The sequence below is a fragment of the Molothrus aeneus genome, chromosome 2 (assembly GCF_037042795.1).
Source record: "Molothrus aeneus isolate 106 chromosome 2, BPBGC_Maene_1.0, whole genome shotgun sequence".
NCBI classification, from domain to species: domain Eukaryota; kingdom Metazoa; phylum Chordata; class Aves; order Passeriformes; family Icteridae; genus Molothrus; species Molothrus aeneus.
Window position 1 is genome coordinate 92,139,147 of NC_089647.1, and position 14,487 is coordinate 92,153,633.

The window sequence follows — 14,487 nt, forward strand, 5'->3', positions numbered from 1 at the left end:
AAACTTTTTGCATTTGTGTGTGTATATATATGTGTGTTTGTATATGTGTGTGTGTATATATATATATATGTAAAAAACCAGATTTACCCCCCCAATAGCATGCAACTGAAAACAGAACTCAGAATTAACAGCATAACTTCAGTGCAGCATGGAGAAGGGAACATGCTGCTATCATGTATATATATCTGTGAAAAGTGACTACTCTAAACTATTCAGACTTCAACAGAAATAGCACTAGTGAACAAATTTAACTATTCAAGCTTAATATGGCAACATTTTCCAAAAGGTAAAGCTCCACAGTAAATCTCATTGGGTGACTCAGTAAAAATAGTGTCAAATTGTTCACTCACAATAGAGTGAACCTCTACCTCTACCATTATTACTTTAGATTAAAGCAGAAGTCTATGTGCAATAAAAGACAATCTGTTGTTTTAAAAGCATTTTTCCTCTTTTCCCTGTGAAATAACTATGTTTGAAGATTTCCTGCTACATGAATCTGAGGAGCCTTCAACATCAAAATTCAGTTGTATTCTCTGCCAGCCAATGCATCCTGTTGGGTTTTGTGATTTATCATCACCAGAACAAAGCCAACTTTCCAAACATTTGTTGGGACAAGCTAGCTACTGCAGAAATTATCTTGACCCAATATAATTTTCCTACAGCTTAAGAGATGCAGGAACTCTAAAGTATGGGTTATCCCTCTTTCAAGGCAGGAAAAATAATTGGATTTTGTAGTTACAATGCAGCACCGTATAATTACAGTGGCAGGGCAAATAGTAGACTTCTGAAATAGCATCTTGAGGGCAGTCAGTTGAAACATCTCAGTTCTTTTGTCTGTTGAAATGCTAATTTGACACAGCAGTTCTCAAAACATAGCCCATAAATCCTTTGGATCCCTGAGAAGGGAAGTAACAAAACCCAGACCTCTCTATCAATGCTTTAAGTTTGACAGAAATAGGAAACTTTTACAGCTCCACAAAAAAAAAGTTGAGAATGTTGAAGAAACACTAACAGAAGCTTCTAATTACTGATTAGGGAAGATGAATACCAAGAATATGTAAGAAACACACCAAAAAATATCTTTCAATAAAAGTTATCAAATCAGGAGAAGAACAGTGCAAGCTACAGACTCCTTCCTTCCCCCAAGTAAAAATCCTTAACTCCTCCCATTGTGTTCTTTAACAATTGCTAAACCCGCAAGTTGACAGCTTCACCATCATCATTACAACTACTGAATCTCCACTCTCCAACTATCATCTGAAATGATACTGTACTATAGTACTTTCATTTTTCCTAAACAAATACCTTGCTGTAAGGATAAAACATCCTGAACTACAACATCCACTTGCTCATCCATGAACAGAGAATCATTGTACTCATTACCTTACCTTTTCCACATGAAATTCACAGAACATTCAGAAGGACTAACACCTCAAGACAAAACAAGAGCACCCTGAGGAAAAGCTTTTTCTCTCCAACTCTATATAAGCCTGTGAGAGACAACTGCCACAATAACACTCTTCCTGCACTGAACACTCACGGCACAGACTCTTAAAAAGCCCATGAGCAAAAGACAGACACAGAGAAGCAAAAGCTACAGCAAAAATCTGTCCAATAAAACACCCTGTCTTTTATTGATACAAGTAATCGGATTATTCATTCACACACATTTATCTAGGGAAGAATTACAGCAACACTGACAAGTGAATACTGTGCTTGCTTGATAACATTAACACTCCCTCCACTTCAAATTATCCCAACATCCAGATTTTGACCTCTCTCTTTCTGTACATTACTAAGTCTCTCTCAGATCAGTGTTTTTCTTCATACTTCAGGCAACCTAAATATCTGCAATTTATTTAGATACAGACATTATTTACAGGAGATAAGAGAAGACTGTTGGATCCTAGGAGTGATTGTGGAAGCAACCTCAAATCAGCAGCAATAACCAGCTTTCCAACACCCAGGACAACAGAAGCTCCTAGCAAGACCAACTTAAGAACACAGCTACGAAGTATTCTGCATGAGTGGTTCAGTATCTTCACCTTGTTGCCTACAGTACTAAAAGACAGGTTTACCTCACTGAACTTCACCTGGCTCTCTAGTGAACCTCCCTTCCTCCTGTAACAAACAGAAATAGGCACTTGACAAGCAGACATCCACTGCAGCAATCAGTAAAGCTCTGTAAATGCCATCACAGCAGAAGATGACTATAACAAACCATCCTCTGGACATACCTACCCCTGTCCCCTGACATGAGAGAAGAAACCAGGCAACTTGCTTACACTGTAGACCTAACTCTTACAGAAATTAAACTGATGTTAATTCCAGTCTTTGTGTTATGCAGATATTTGCTCAAGTCTCTCTTACTTTTTCTCAGTGCAAACTCTTCATCCGATGGCTTCCGCTCTGGCTTGCGTTTGGGAAGCAGTTTTTTCATGGTTTTAGGGCTTTTACTGAGATCCTGTACAGGAAAAATAAAAAGTAGAGCTTCTAGACAGTATTTCAAAAATTTAACTTCTAAGATGCATGCAGGAATTATTAACTAAAACCCTTTTAACAGCACCAAAATTCAGTTTACTAATGTTTTTTGCCATGTTCAATTCGCTTGAATTGGCTGATTTCCTCTCTACCCTTCCTCCAATTATACAGAACACCAAGTATTTTATCTGTTCTATTAAGAGAAATATACATAAAACCTGCTGCAAAGGCACTCAGCCTGTTTGGGAGCTAGAGTGAAGAGAAGAGGCAGGAATACATTGACAGGTCTTTTTCCTGAACAGTTGAAGAGACAACTCATTTCACTTGTCTGCTGGGAAGCAAGTAAAAGAGGGACCTAGCAAGGAAGCTTGGCAAGTACTACACTCTTCAAAGCCAAAATTTGTAAAAGTCTAGGTCTGTTTTTACAGAGGTCTACAGGAAAAAAAAAACCCGAAACCAACACAAAAAACAAACAAAACCCACAAACAGCAAACCCAACAGCATTTCTGCTCAAAATGTGGTCATGGTAACTTATAGGAACAATACTAAGTTTCAGGAACAAAAGGAAGATGCTGGTCTACCCTTTACCTTAAGGATACAATACATGTTCTGTGAAAACGCAGAACAAGAAAGTAAAAAGGTGACTGAGCAGGACCTACCAAAGTTGATCAAGACAGGTTTTGGATGTTATGGTAGGCTAAACACTATAAAGATTATTGAAATTTTAATGCATTGTAGAATTTAGTGGCCTACACATGAAAGCATAAAAGAATTTCAAGTTAAATTACAAAATAAGCATATAGTACAACCAAACTGATACAGCCAAACAGAAGAATCTCTTACAGCAGCGAAGTTGCAATAGAAATCTTGCACTGCAGATCAACTCTCACTTTTTCCCTGTTGTTTACGAGATTTACAGAATTAAAGGAAAGTCACATACACACAGCCACCACAAAAAATTTACAACTTCCCACTGCAGGCCTGCCACAGTGTGCTGTTCCTTGGCTGCTGGCCCTCACTCACCTCTTTGTAGCAGAGAGCTGCTGAAGGGCGCAGAGGAGGGGCGGGCCGCAGGCAGCTCAGGCTCCATGGCTTGGGCGTTTTGGGAGGTTCCAGAGGCCCCCAGTTGATTGTGGTGTGTGGAGTCCCATGATGGGAGGGATGAGGGAGAGTGTGGTAGGCAGGAGTCAGTGGTATTGGCTTGCTGTCTGAATGCTTGCTGGAGGGAGTCACTGGGTGGGAAGGAAGCTGTCAAACATGATGGGAAAGGAAAGGAGGCATATTATCATAATGGAGACATAGTGTCATCAAGGACTGGTGAAATAATCCCACTTGCTATAGAATTCTTGTTTATTACAGCTGGCCTTCAAAAAATTTTACACTAAATTATTTTTTGGAAAAAAGAAGCTTAATTTTTTTTTTATTGTCTACCACAGACGGAGCACAAACTAAAGATAGAACAGCTACAAGCAGCCCTGCTCCCACTTCTCTCACCACTAAGGGTGGAGCTAAATTTAGAATCATTCATATCCAACAATTCAAATGCAGAACCCAAAAGAAATTACTGTTTCTCCATAGCTTGTCAAGTACATCACCAATTACAACCTACTGTTCTAAGTATACTTAAAAGATGGTGATGTAGGCACTTGGTCAAAACAGAAAAAGTAATGATAATGAACTTTCTTTCACCCCAGTTAACTGTTACACTGAGTTTTAAGCATTTTATTCTTTGTTCACACAATTAAAAACAGAATTATCTTTTTACCTATTAAACTACAGTGACAAAATTCAGTTCTTGTTACTAATGGCTAAAAAAAATTAAGGTTTTCCATGGTGTTATATTTGCCAGACAACCTAATTATAACCTATTTCTGCTCATTCATTTCTTACCGTGTGAGATGGCACAGAGTGAGGTTTAATGGTGGGATTCCCAACAGTTGTGACTTTGGTTTGCTTCTGCAGGTGATCCACCCATTCATGCAAATCTTGTTGGTTGTTACAAGATACTAATATCCTTTCAATCATATTTCCTAGGTGATAGACACCAGAAAGACATAGGAAATGAAAAAATAACAGTTTAGTCAATCTGACATGATTAAAAAAGATACTTATTTCTTAAAACATAATGTCCTCTCAATACTAAGCAAAAATTTGAACCATATTTTCAGTACAACAGCATCCCACTTTTCCAGGTTGTAACACACACCGCCTCCATGTATTTATTCTTAGCCTAGCACAGGAGTTCTACTTTTTTCCCCTAACTCTAGTAATTAAGCACAACCTTAAATGACAAGAGTAGGAGACAGGCTCATCTACTAGCCTTATGCTTCTCCATCCTCCCCAGCAAAGCCAGCACATTGCCTAAAATGTTATTCTTGAGTCTGTACACTACAACACAGGAGAAGTTATAAAATAAGGCATAAAATTAAAACTAAGGCAAAAGTCACTTGGGAATGTAACGTCAACCAAAGATAACTTTCAACTTCTGCACTTAACACCATTTAACCCATTGCATTCCCCTTGAGGTCAGCTGCATAGTTATTATCACAAAAAACCATTTTTTTCTCAATATAAACAATTTTTCCCCTGTGACTCATGGCATTGATATCATACTTGAGATAGTCAAATTCAGTTTCTTTAAATGCAACCTGCTTGGATGTAGAACTGATCCAGGAATTTAATGAAGATACAAAACTCCACCATGGGGACCCTGCACTGTTCTTTAAATTGTCTCAGGACACACATGCTGAAATAAATGACTCAACAGATAGAAATTACCTACAACAGAATGGCAACAATCATTAACATCAGAGATGCTAAAGAAGCATCTTGTTTTCTCAGAAAAAGGTGGAAAATTTCTAGAAGAAAACTCTTGCTCAAAGCTCTTCCAGAGCCTCTTGAATTCCTATTCTTTCAGTAAAGAGCGTACCTGGAACCGCTTAATCACAAAACATCTTCTCCAAGGCTACACCTCCATTTATTAAGATACAGAAATTCTAGGATGAATCCCATGCAAAGAGCTCCTTAACTGCTTAAGAGAAGCAGTAAAAAGCAGCCTTCAGGTGAGGCTCTGGGTGACTGTGTTACAAAGTCTGAATAGCCACAGGATGGCTGAGGCTGTAAGGGACCTCTGTAGGTCTCCACTGCTCAAGCACAGGCACCTGGAGCTGGGTGCCTGAGATCATGGCCAGGGAACTTTCCAGCACCTCCAAGAACAGCCATCTCCCCAGGCACCCTGTGCCAGTGCTTGGTCACCCCCACAATAAAAAAGTTTTTTCCTCTGTTCAGAGTGAGCATTTGATGTTTGAAACAGTATATGCTTGAATAACTAGTAAATAAAAATACTAATGGGCAATACCTGATATTTCAAATGCATTTTTATGGTTTTCACTGTCTTCTAGCTTTGTAATAGTCATTCCTGTCATAGGCAGTTTTCCCTTAAAAAGAAAAAGGATGAGAACATCGACATTAAATACAAAATACATAAAAACATTACCAATTAAAGAAAATATAAACTTTAAGCTCTGACAAAAGACATTCACAGTAAATTGACACATACACCCCAATGGGTTTAAAAACATTCAAAAATCCATACAAACATCTCACAATGGCAATTTTTCATATCTCCAGCTTCTGCAAATGACATCTGTGATGTCACCAAGTCTAGCTGACACCTATTCAGGCTACAAATTCCATACAAACACAATAGTGATCATTCCTCAGTCTCAGGTTCTTGAAACTGAGACCTTCAGGATCATGTTACATGACAACAGTGAGATGCAACAGTGACTCTTCTTTAGGCACATTTGTTTGCAAACTGTCTTATTAGTCCCCAGAATAAGGTCTGTAGAACAAGTAAGTTTATAAAGGAGTATTTCACTAAATAAATGCATCAATTATTTACTGAAGACTTATTTCTCTAATAAAGCCACTACTAAATCCCCTCATGGAAACACTTTGAGGGGAAAAAAAAGCAGTGAACACCTTCAAATTTGTAAGTTTTCTTCAGAAGAACATACTAATTTTTCAGGAGATCCCATTTTAAATCCAGTCAAGCAGGGAAAAATAAGTCAGTTTAGTATAACTTTTTGACCCTTTAGAAACACAGATGAATAAATAAAATTGAGTATTTTTGGGAAGAAAGGCTTTACTGAAACTTCAAGAGAAGTTCTTTAAGACATCCTGTATTCTCCTGCACAGAAACACTATTCAGCAAATACTGGCAAGAGCACAAATACTATGTACTGTGGAATTTTGGCTCCAACACAGCAGAAAGAATAAAAACCAACTTTATGTTTTCCTTTTTCCTAAAGACAGCAGAATGGACAAAGGTTTCTTACAAGCTTGAAAACGAAAAAGCATTTGGTATTCTGTAGGCACAGAGCATGCTCAGGCCCAAGATACCAAAGAGAAAGGAGGAGTTCTCTTGTGGCAACTTCCCCACTGAAGAAAACATGGTGGCCATGTGCACTATTAAATGCAGCAAAAATTTGCTCTTTTGCCTTTTTTCCCATGTTTGCTGGTTCATGAATAACACAGCATAAAACCACAACAAGAGAGATGTGCAAGAACTGCTGACACAGGTGGGGAGGCAATATAGGGGTACACTGGAGACAGAGATCCCCTGAACCACAGGGCAAGAAAAAGTACAAAGTCAGCAAAATAGAAAATGTAAGTGAACTTGTGAATCATTTGTATTTCCCTTCTCTTAACAAACAATTGTGCAGCCCTCCTAAGAAGTATGGTCCTTGCTCCTTGTGACTTCAGTTTAGCACTACTAAAAGTTCTTCCCCTTAGCTCCTGTGGTAGATATCAGCACTATCAACCAGAAAATCTGAAGCCTGACAACAAATGGGCTATTCAGAAATGCAACAAAGTTGTCATGTAGGATGATGCCTCCAGCAGCATAATTTCCTTGAGAAAGACTGGGAGAACTGCATCATCTTCTGCCCATATCCATTCCAGTTCTGAGATGTGAACCTCAGAAAAAAGGTCCAGGAGGCCCACATTATGCTCTCTAGACATGGGCTCTGATCAACTGTCTCAGACACAAACAGTGATGAAATAATTTCACCTTGCTGTGAACGTGCAGTCATTAAAATCTGAGACATTCTCAGTGCTGGGACTATCACACATAAGGTTGTGAGGAAATTAAGAGTTTTGCTTTCAAGAGATGGTTGGATAGTGAACACCAAGAAAGGACTGCAGCTATTCTGAATAGAAGCTAAAGACAAATCACAGAAAATGGCTTATTTATTCAACAATGCTGTACATCTAGGGGATAAAGTAAGTGGGAAGAAGAAGAAATGGAAGTGATAGGAGAGGAAAAATAAAGCTTGACAGACTCTTTAATTTCATGTTGCTTGTTAACATACTAAATTTCCAGTCAGCTGCTTTGTAATCAGTACAGAAGAATCTATCCTCACCAGAAATTCTGTCTGTGCCACTTGGAACACAGAACTAACCTGCCTTTTCTACCATCTTTTTCCATCAACATTGGGATAATTAGCAGTGCCACAAACGTAACAAACTGGACTGTCCTCTTGAACCACCTAATGTAGCAGCATTCCAGACAAATCCATCTACAATTGTGGCAGGTAAGGTACGAATCCAAACACAAATTTTGGAATTTAATTGCTCTTAATTAAAAAAAAAAGAAGCCACATTTTTGTGACTGACTGTGGCTGATCATGAAGGAACACCCAATGACCAACCTTCAGCATTCCTTTGAAGCAGGCAAATCACTGCTCAGGAGAAAGGAATGAACTGTTCAAGTCTCTGTTTTATAGAAGCATTTCTACTAGGTGAAATCTCTGTCTCCTTTTAGAACTTGTTTGCAGTTTTTCCCTGTCTTATGGTATTTTACTGTGATGCCCCAAACCTGCATGGCATTACTTGAACATTTACAAGGCTTGGGAAGTCATGGATTGCACATTTGCCTCTCTCAGGAGTCTTTGCAACTATATACCCAAGATGCAAGTGTTTTTGTGAAACACAGCCTAGAGCTACAGGGAGCCCAGATAAATGGCATCCCTGCACTACAGCACTTGCTCCACCTCTGGAATAGGCCTGTGGGACAACAGCCACAAGTGCTCAGCTAGGAAACTTGGGAGAAAGCTCAAAGACTCTGTCCACCAGCTGTGAGCAGAGGATTGGTGAAGTGAAACACCTGGTGCTAAGGCCCCTAGGGCCACCTTGTAGCATTTCAGGTGCTGTTACACTGGGGAGCCTGAGGCTGGGGCCAGGGACTGAAGGTCACTCCATGTACTTGATCTTTTCCCATAGTTAGAGCATCTCAAGCATACATTTGGAGCATGACTTCAACTTCATCCAGATGGAATCTAGTCTGTGAGCCCCAAAACAACTCCTACTCTGTGACTCAGTGCTCATTAAACAGAAAAGATGAATCTTGAAAGTGTGCCACCAATTCCAAGATAAAACACGAATGTGGATGCATCTGAACAAACTGATGGTAACAGCCCAGTTCACACTAATGAATGGTTAAGGGGGCTGTGCCATTTTGTTAAGTCTCAAGCAGCAGTCAAAGAGCACTAACAAACCTATGCAGCAACACTGGTTTCCCAACAGATCTAAAAAGCTACCAATACTTCCTCTCATCAGCTACTACTAACAGAGTAAAAAAAACTATGTCTCTTTGGTGATAGTCACAGCTACAAAGAAAATCAAACCCTGGGCTTCTAGGCCAGAATTTCATAAGACAGATGACCACTTCTTATTGAAAATATTACCTTCCATCTTTATAAATGCAAAAGTTTAATAATCCTTCCAAGTTTCTTATGAAATATCATTTGGAAAGAACACAACCCCCAACACATTTTTACACATGTAAATGTATTACTTTACCTGATAGATAAAGCCACTCATTCTTGGGCTAGCAGACAACATTAGCAAAATGTTAGGGAAGAGAAGAAGATACCTTTCATTCTTTTCCTTGTTAAAAGAAGAAAATGAAAAAGTAAATACACCATCACAAGTCCCCTCTCCCACTTTTCTATTACTAAAAGCTATCAGCATTATAACTGGATGATTACTCCACAAATATTTGCTCAGTGCAAAGCTATTTCTCCATTGTATTTAGAAAAATAAAAAAAAAGGAAGAAAAAAGGACAGAAGTAGACAGAATTACTTATTTTCCATTTGAAAAGTGCTACTAATACATGCCTATACTTTTTCCAGCAGATTACAGCCTTGTATTTTAAAACAGGAATTTTACATTCTGGGTGAAATACTGACCTTGCTTAATATGATAACAACTGTGTGGCCAATTTCAGTAAAACCAAAATTACATACTGGATCTATTTCAGCCTATAATTTAGATGGATACTGTTACAGTCATTTCAAGACTGTGGTCTCTCAAATTAGAGATCAGATTTTTAAACTGTGGATTATTCCCAGAAGCAGAAAAAGCAAAGGAATAATTAGTATAGTCACAACAAAAGCACTCATTACTTTGTTCTGGTTTTAATTTTCTGGTTTCATGTACAAAGTTATCCATTGTGGTTTTGTTTTAGGGTATTTTTATGGAAGGAGGAATAAGTTTACTCTGAATCTACTGCTATAGACAACAAAAGGGAGAAGCATTAAAGTTTAATATTGTAATGACAACATAAGTATATCAACTGACAAAGCCACCATCCTAATTTCAAGCATCTTTGCAAAATTACAAGTCCTTAGCAGGTTTTAATGGTTTTAAGTAAATATTTGCAAATGGCTATATCATTTTTAGAAAGACAAAACCAAACCCAGTTGCTGTTGCACAAATGAAGCTGTTCTGTATCTTGCCAAAAAGCTGTGATACTAAACAGAAACTTCTAGAAGTCCATTACATTTGACATTTTACCTCATGATGAGAGTGGGGGATGGTGATTTGTTTTGCTGGCTTCAAAAAGAGGCATGACTGCAGAAGATGCACTATCAACTCTATTGAATCTTATTTATTTACTTTAACACCTAACAAAATATCTGAGAGAAAAATATCAAGTGACTAACTTCTAAATATTCAGTTGCATAAACACTTTACTTTTCCTTCATATTTATGGACTTCTTTGTTCTAAGGGAGGAAATGGACTGAATGAGGTTGCAATTCAAAAGCCCTCATCAGATTCAAAGCCTCATGGATTTTTCAGGAGAACAACAAGCAATAAAAATATGTCAGTAACCTGTATAACATTGCCTTTCTGTTAGCACTTGCTTTAAGAGTTTTTTAACATTAGTTCTGGTAGGACAAGTTTTTCTTAACATTTTATTTGCTGTTTTGGTTAGGAAAAAAATCACCGGACTTTGTCACTTTTAACTTTCTAATGTATCTCCTTATTCTATTTCTCAAAGAGCATTTGGTTCTCAAGCTTGTATTTCAAGATTTACTACTTGAGCAATGTGCCCATAACAGCCAAAAAAGAGTTTGTCTCAGACACCTCACAACATAAAACTTTAAACCTTTTGCTATTTAAAACACACTGTATGCACCACGATCCTGTAACATAACAACACATGGAAAACCTTGTACAATCATGCCCTCTGAAAAAAGCCCTGCAAAAATCTTACAGTATTTATAACTGTTGTATTTAGTCACTTTTCAGTAAATTTTACAGAAGAGACCATCCATCTTCGAGGAATTTTATTTCAGGTTTTGTAAAAACATGCCTTAAATCAACACAGGAAAATTTTAGCTTAGATTACCATCTCTGAATCACTCTTTTTATTTCCGCTGTGTAATGATTATAATGAATTTCATTCAAAATTGGAAGAGTGAGAGTAAAGATGAGAAGGACATTACCTCACTTCCAGCACACTGGATCATGACTTGGGACATGTAAATCACATTGCCAAGTGTTTTGATGTCCTCTCCCTCCCAACAACGAATAGCTTCTGTCAGGATTTGCAGTTCAAGTTCTTTCCGTTTCCGTACTTCTTGACATTGTGCCTAACAAACACAGAGAAAACATAATCTCTATAAACTCTACCAGTTTGGAATGGGTTAAGGGTAGAAATACCACTACAGTTGTATTTACTGCTGCGGTGCTTGTAATGCACAGAAGACAGCAGCTTACTTGAAGCACTTTCATTTAGATGACTGCTACCAATATTTTTTATAAACTAGTTTTACTAAATTAAATATTACAGCTTTTCAATACATTGATTTCAATTACCATTCCAAATTCAGTAATAGCTCTCTTACTCAATTTTCTCCTTCCTTTATACTTCAAATTTTGGTATGACTAACCAAAAATGGACATGCTCAGTAGCAGTGAGTAACACAGCTATCAGAAATACACATCTACAAAACAAAGCATCTTTCAGTAAGAAGAGACATGCCACCTGTGCAAACCCGAGTGTTTATAACCTTATGTTCCTATTTTTATTAAGAAACTCCAACCTGCTCACATTATTTGAATTTTTCTCAACAAAATTCTGTTGAGAAATTTTCTCAATTGTTTTCTCTTGTTTTTATAGCACTCAACAGGATGCAATTCATAATCCTCTTCTAAACACTGATAACACTAAATTTCTAATTTAAAAAATAAAAATTTTCAGGTTATCATCAGCATACATTCCTAAGAGGAAGCACAACACATTAAGTTTCTTGTAACTGAGACTGCATTAATCATTGCTTGTTGCAGTTGAGGCATAGTTTTTCATTTTTTGTAAAGACAGTAGCAGACCGCTTATCTGTTGAAATTAGGCTTCCTGTTCCAATTATTACTAGAAGTTTGGCATCTTCTGAACTTCACTAGCACTTTTCTCTTCAACCTCTCTCAAATCCAATGCCATTCCCTGAGAAGGAATGCATGTAGAAAAAAAAAATCAAAACATGCACTCATTTATTGTAAAGAAGCCCTTCTTCAGGACACTAGTCATGCAAGCACTAGTAAAAAGGGAGATGAAGTATGATGAGAGGGCAGACAAAGAGGTGCAGAATACTTTGCACAACTCTTATACCAATAGGCTACTTACTACAACTCCCCAGCAAATTACCATCCTTAGCTCTGCCTACACACAGCATTGATTTCCAGGCTTTAAAAATTTATGAAAAAGCTTCACTCTTTTAAGTAATAAAGGAAGAGGTAATTAGAAAACATTCTACTTAAAATATATAATCTATTCTTTTATCACTCTTACAGAAAGATTTTTGAAGGCAGTCATGGATTTTTGAATATCTGGACGATCCGGATGATAATCCTAAAAAAAATGGAGAAAACATATATAAAAGGTTCAGTTCTAGCAAAAATAGTTTTAAAAACTGTTAGAGGCTTAACTAAAACCAAATAAACAATTCTGCAAAACTGAAGTTGTAGACTGATCTAGTCTCTTCACGGCCTTCCTATATTAAACACTGGTGGGTCTGGCTTGTAGTAAAACCACAGTTACTTAGCACAATGCTAGTTATACTTAAAATAGAACCAAAGAAGTTTTACAAGACCTAGTGGATAAGAGATTTTGAAATCTCAAGAGGAAAGCATTAACAGAATTTTGTCTAGCAGGTTAGCTTTGTCACAAAGGTGATTTCCTACAGACTACCTAGCACATTCTGCTGTCACTGGCTGGCAAAACAATCTGTGTGACAAGACCCCCACACTTGCTATTTCTCTTTTTTTCCCATTCCAAACATATAATCTGTAAAATGCAAAGGTGAAAAGAGTAGGTCCTCAAAGACCTTCTTGTCCTGTAAAGATCACTTTTGGACAGTGCTCACTAGAAGTCAGAGGGACTATTTTGCCAATGTGTTCAGCACACTGAGGTGAAAAGCAGCACTCCCTCTGCAAGATAAAGGGGCCTCGAGTAGAGTGCAGTGGACACATTTAATGTCAAGTCAACTGGAGATCCTGGTAAGACTATTCTAGGAATGATGATTAGCTTTTCTGGATAGTTTTACTTTAAATGTTTATCTTCTAGAGGAATTTTTACTTCACTGACTTTTACATAAACCACTGCAGCCTGCAGTTTAGAAGGCTGACTGAAGAGCAAGCAAATGCAATTTTGGGTCCCATCATGTTTGACATGTACCTTTAAAATAATTGTTGTCAAATCATCATTAAGCTGGAACATAAATGCTGATAAGATATACCTCCATGTGCCTTTCAAGTTCTTTGAGTAACGTGGGGTATTTATCCAGACGCATAAAAGGTTTGCTGAGGCCCGTGGTCAGTACAAGGATCCCAGGGCTGTTTGCACCTTTCATCTCCATGAATTCTCCTAGTTCCTCACTGTGTACACAAGATATTTAAGCAAATTAAGATTAAATCATCAAAACAAATAAATTACATAGTATTCACAATTTAATCTTTCACCTGCAATGAAGTATACCAATAAAAAGGAGGCCAAATAAAAAATTAATTCAAGTGTAACTTAAGTGCTGTGACCAAACAAAACATGTTTATTGTTTTGTTTGTATTGTGTATTAAACAAAATACAGGAACAAAGCCATGTGCAGATTTGGGACCTAACCAGGGAAAAACACACATAGGAACAAATCTACTGTTCTAGATAACCAGTGCTCAAAGACAGTTCCTAAATGCTGCACCATTCAAGCAACAATTACAGAATAAAGCTGTATTTTATTACTCAGCTCTTTATTCTAGTAAAATGATATATGACCTTAGAGGTAGTTTACACAAGTAACACACAAGCAAGAGTCAAATGCTTCATATACAATTAAAAATAGGTATTTTCATGGTGTCAGGCACTAATAAGAAGACAGAAATTTTCAGTAGTTTTTTTCTCTCACACTTATATATTTAGTACTCATCTCACATCCAAGGTGTTAATGCAAAAAAATTACCAGCATTGATAAAAATGGTAGAAATAATCAGTGCAGTCTATTCTCTAATGAGCTAGGGTTTCATTAAGTGTGGACTTACACAACACACATCTTTTCACAGCAAAGCCACTGTAAGAAATCCATTCTCTCTGTGTATCATGAATTGCTACTTCCCCTCTCCAGATATTTTTTGGTTATTTCAATAATTCAGAACAGGCCCAGCCCCT

General features: G+C 37.4%; 1 protein-coding gene across 4 annotated transcripts in view; it reads right to left on the reverse strand.

Moving 5' to 3' along the window:
• ARHGEF7 (Rho guanine nucleotide exchange factor 7) overlaps positions 1–14,487 on the reverse strand; it is a 116,505-nt gene that overhangs the window by 20,029 nt on the left and 81,989 nt on the right. For all 4 annotated transcript variants that reach the window (XM_066545312.1, XM_066545311.1, XM_066545313.1 and 1 more), the window contains 8 exons: positions 13,568–13,706; positions 12,622–12,681; positions 11,279–11,425; positions 9,346–9,432; positions 5,840–5,918; positions 4,372–4,511; positions 3,505–3,729; positions 2,371–2,464 (listed from right to left, as the gene is read on the reverse strand). In XM_066545312.1, the coding sequence (XP_066401409.1) occupies positions 2,371–2,464; positions 3,505–3,729; positions 4,372–4,511; positions 5,840–5,918; positions 9,346–9,432; positions 11,279–11,425; positions 12,622–12,681; positions 13,568–13,706 (971 nt within the window). The remainder of the gene's footprint in view (positions 1–2,370; positions 2,465–3,504; positions 3,730–4,371; positions 4,512–5,839; positions 5,919–9,345; positions 9,433–11,278; positions 11,426–12,621; positions 12,682–13,567; positions 13,707–14,487) is intronic.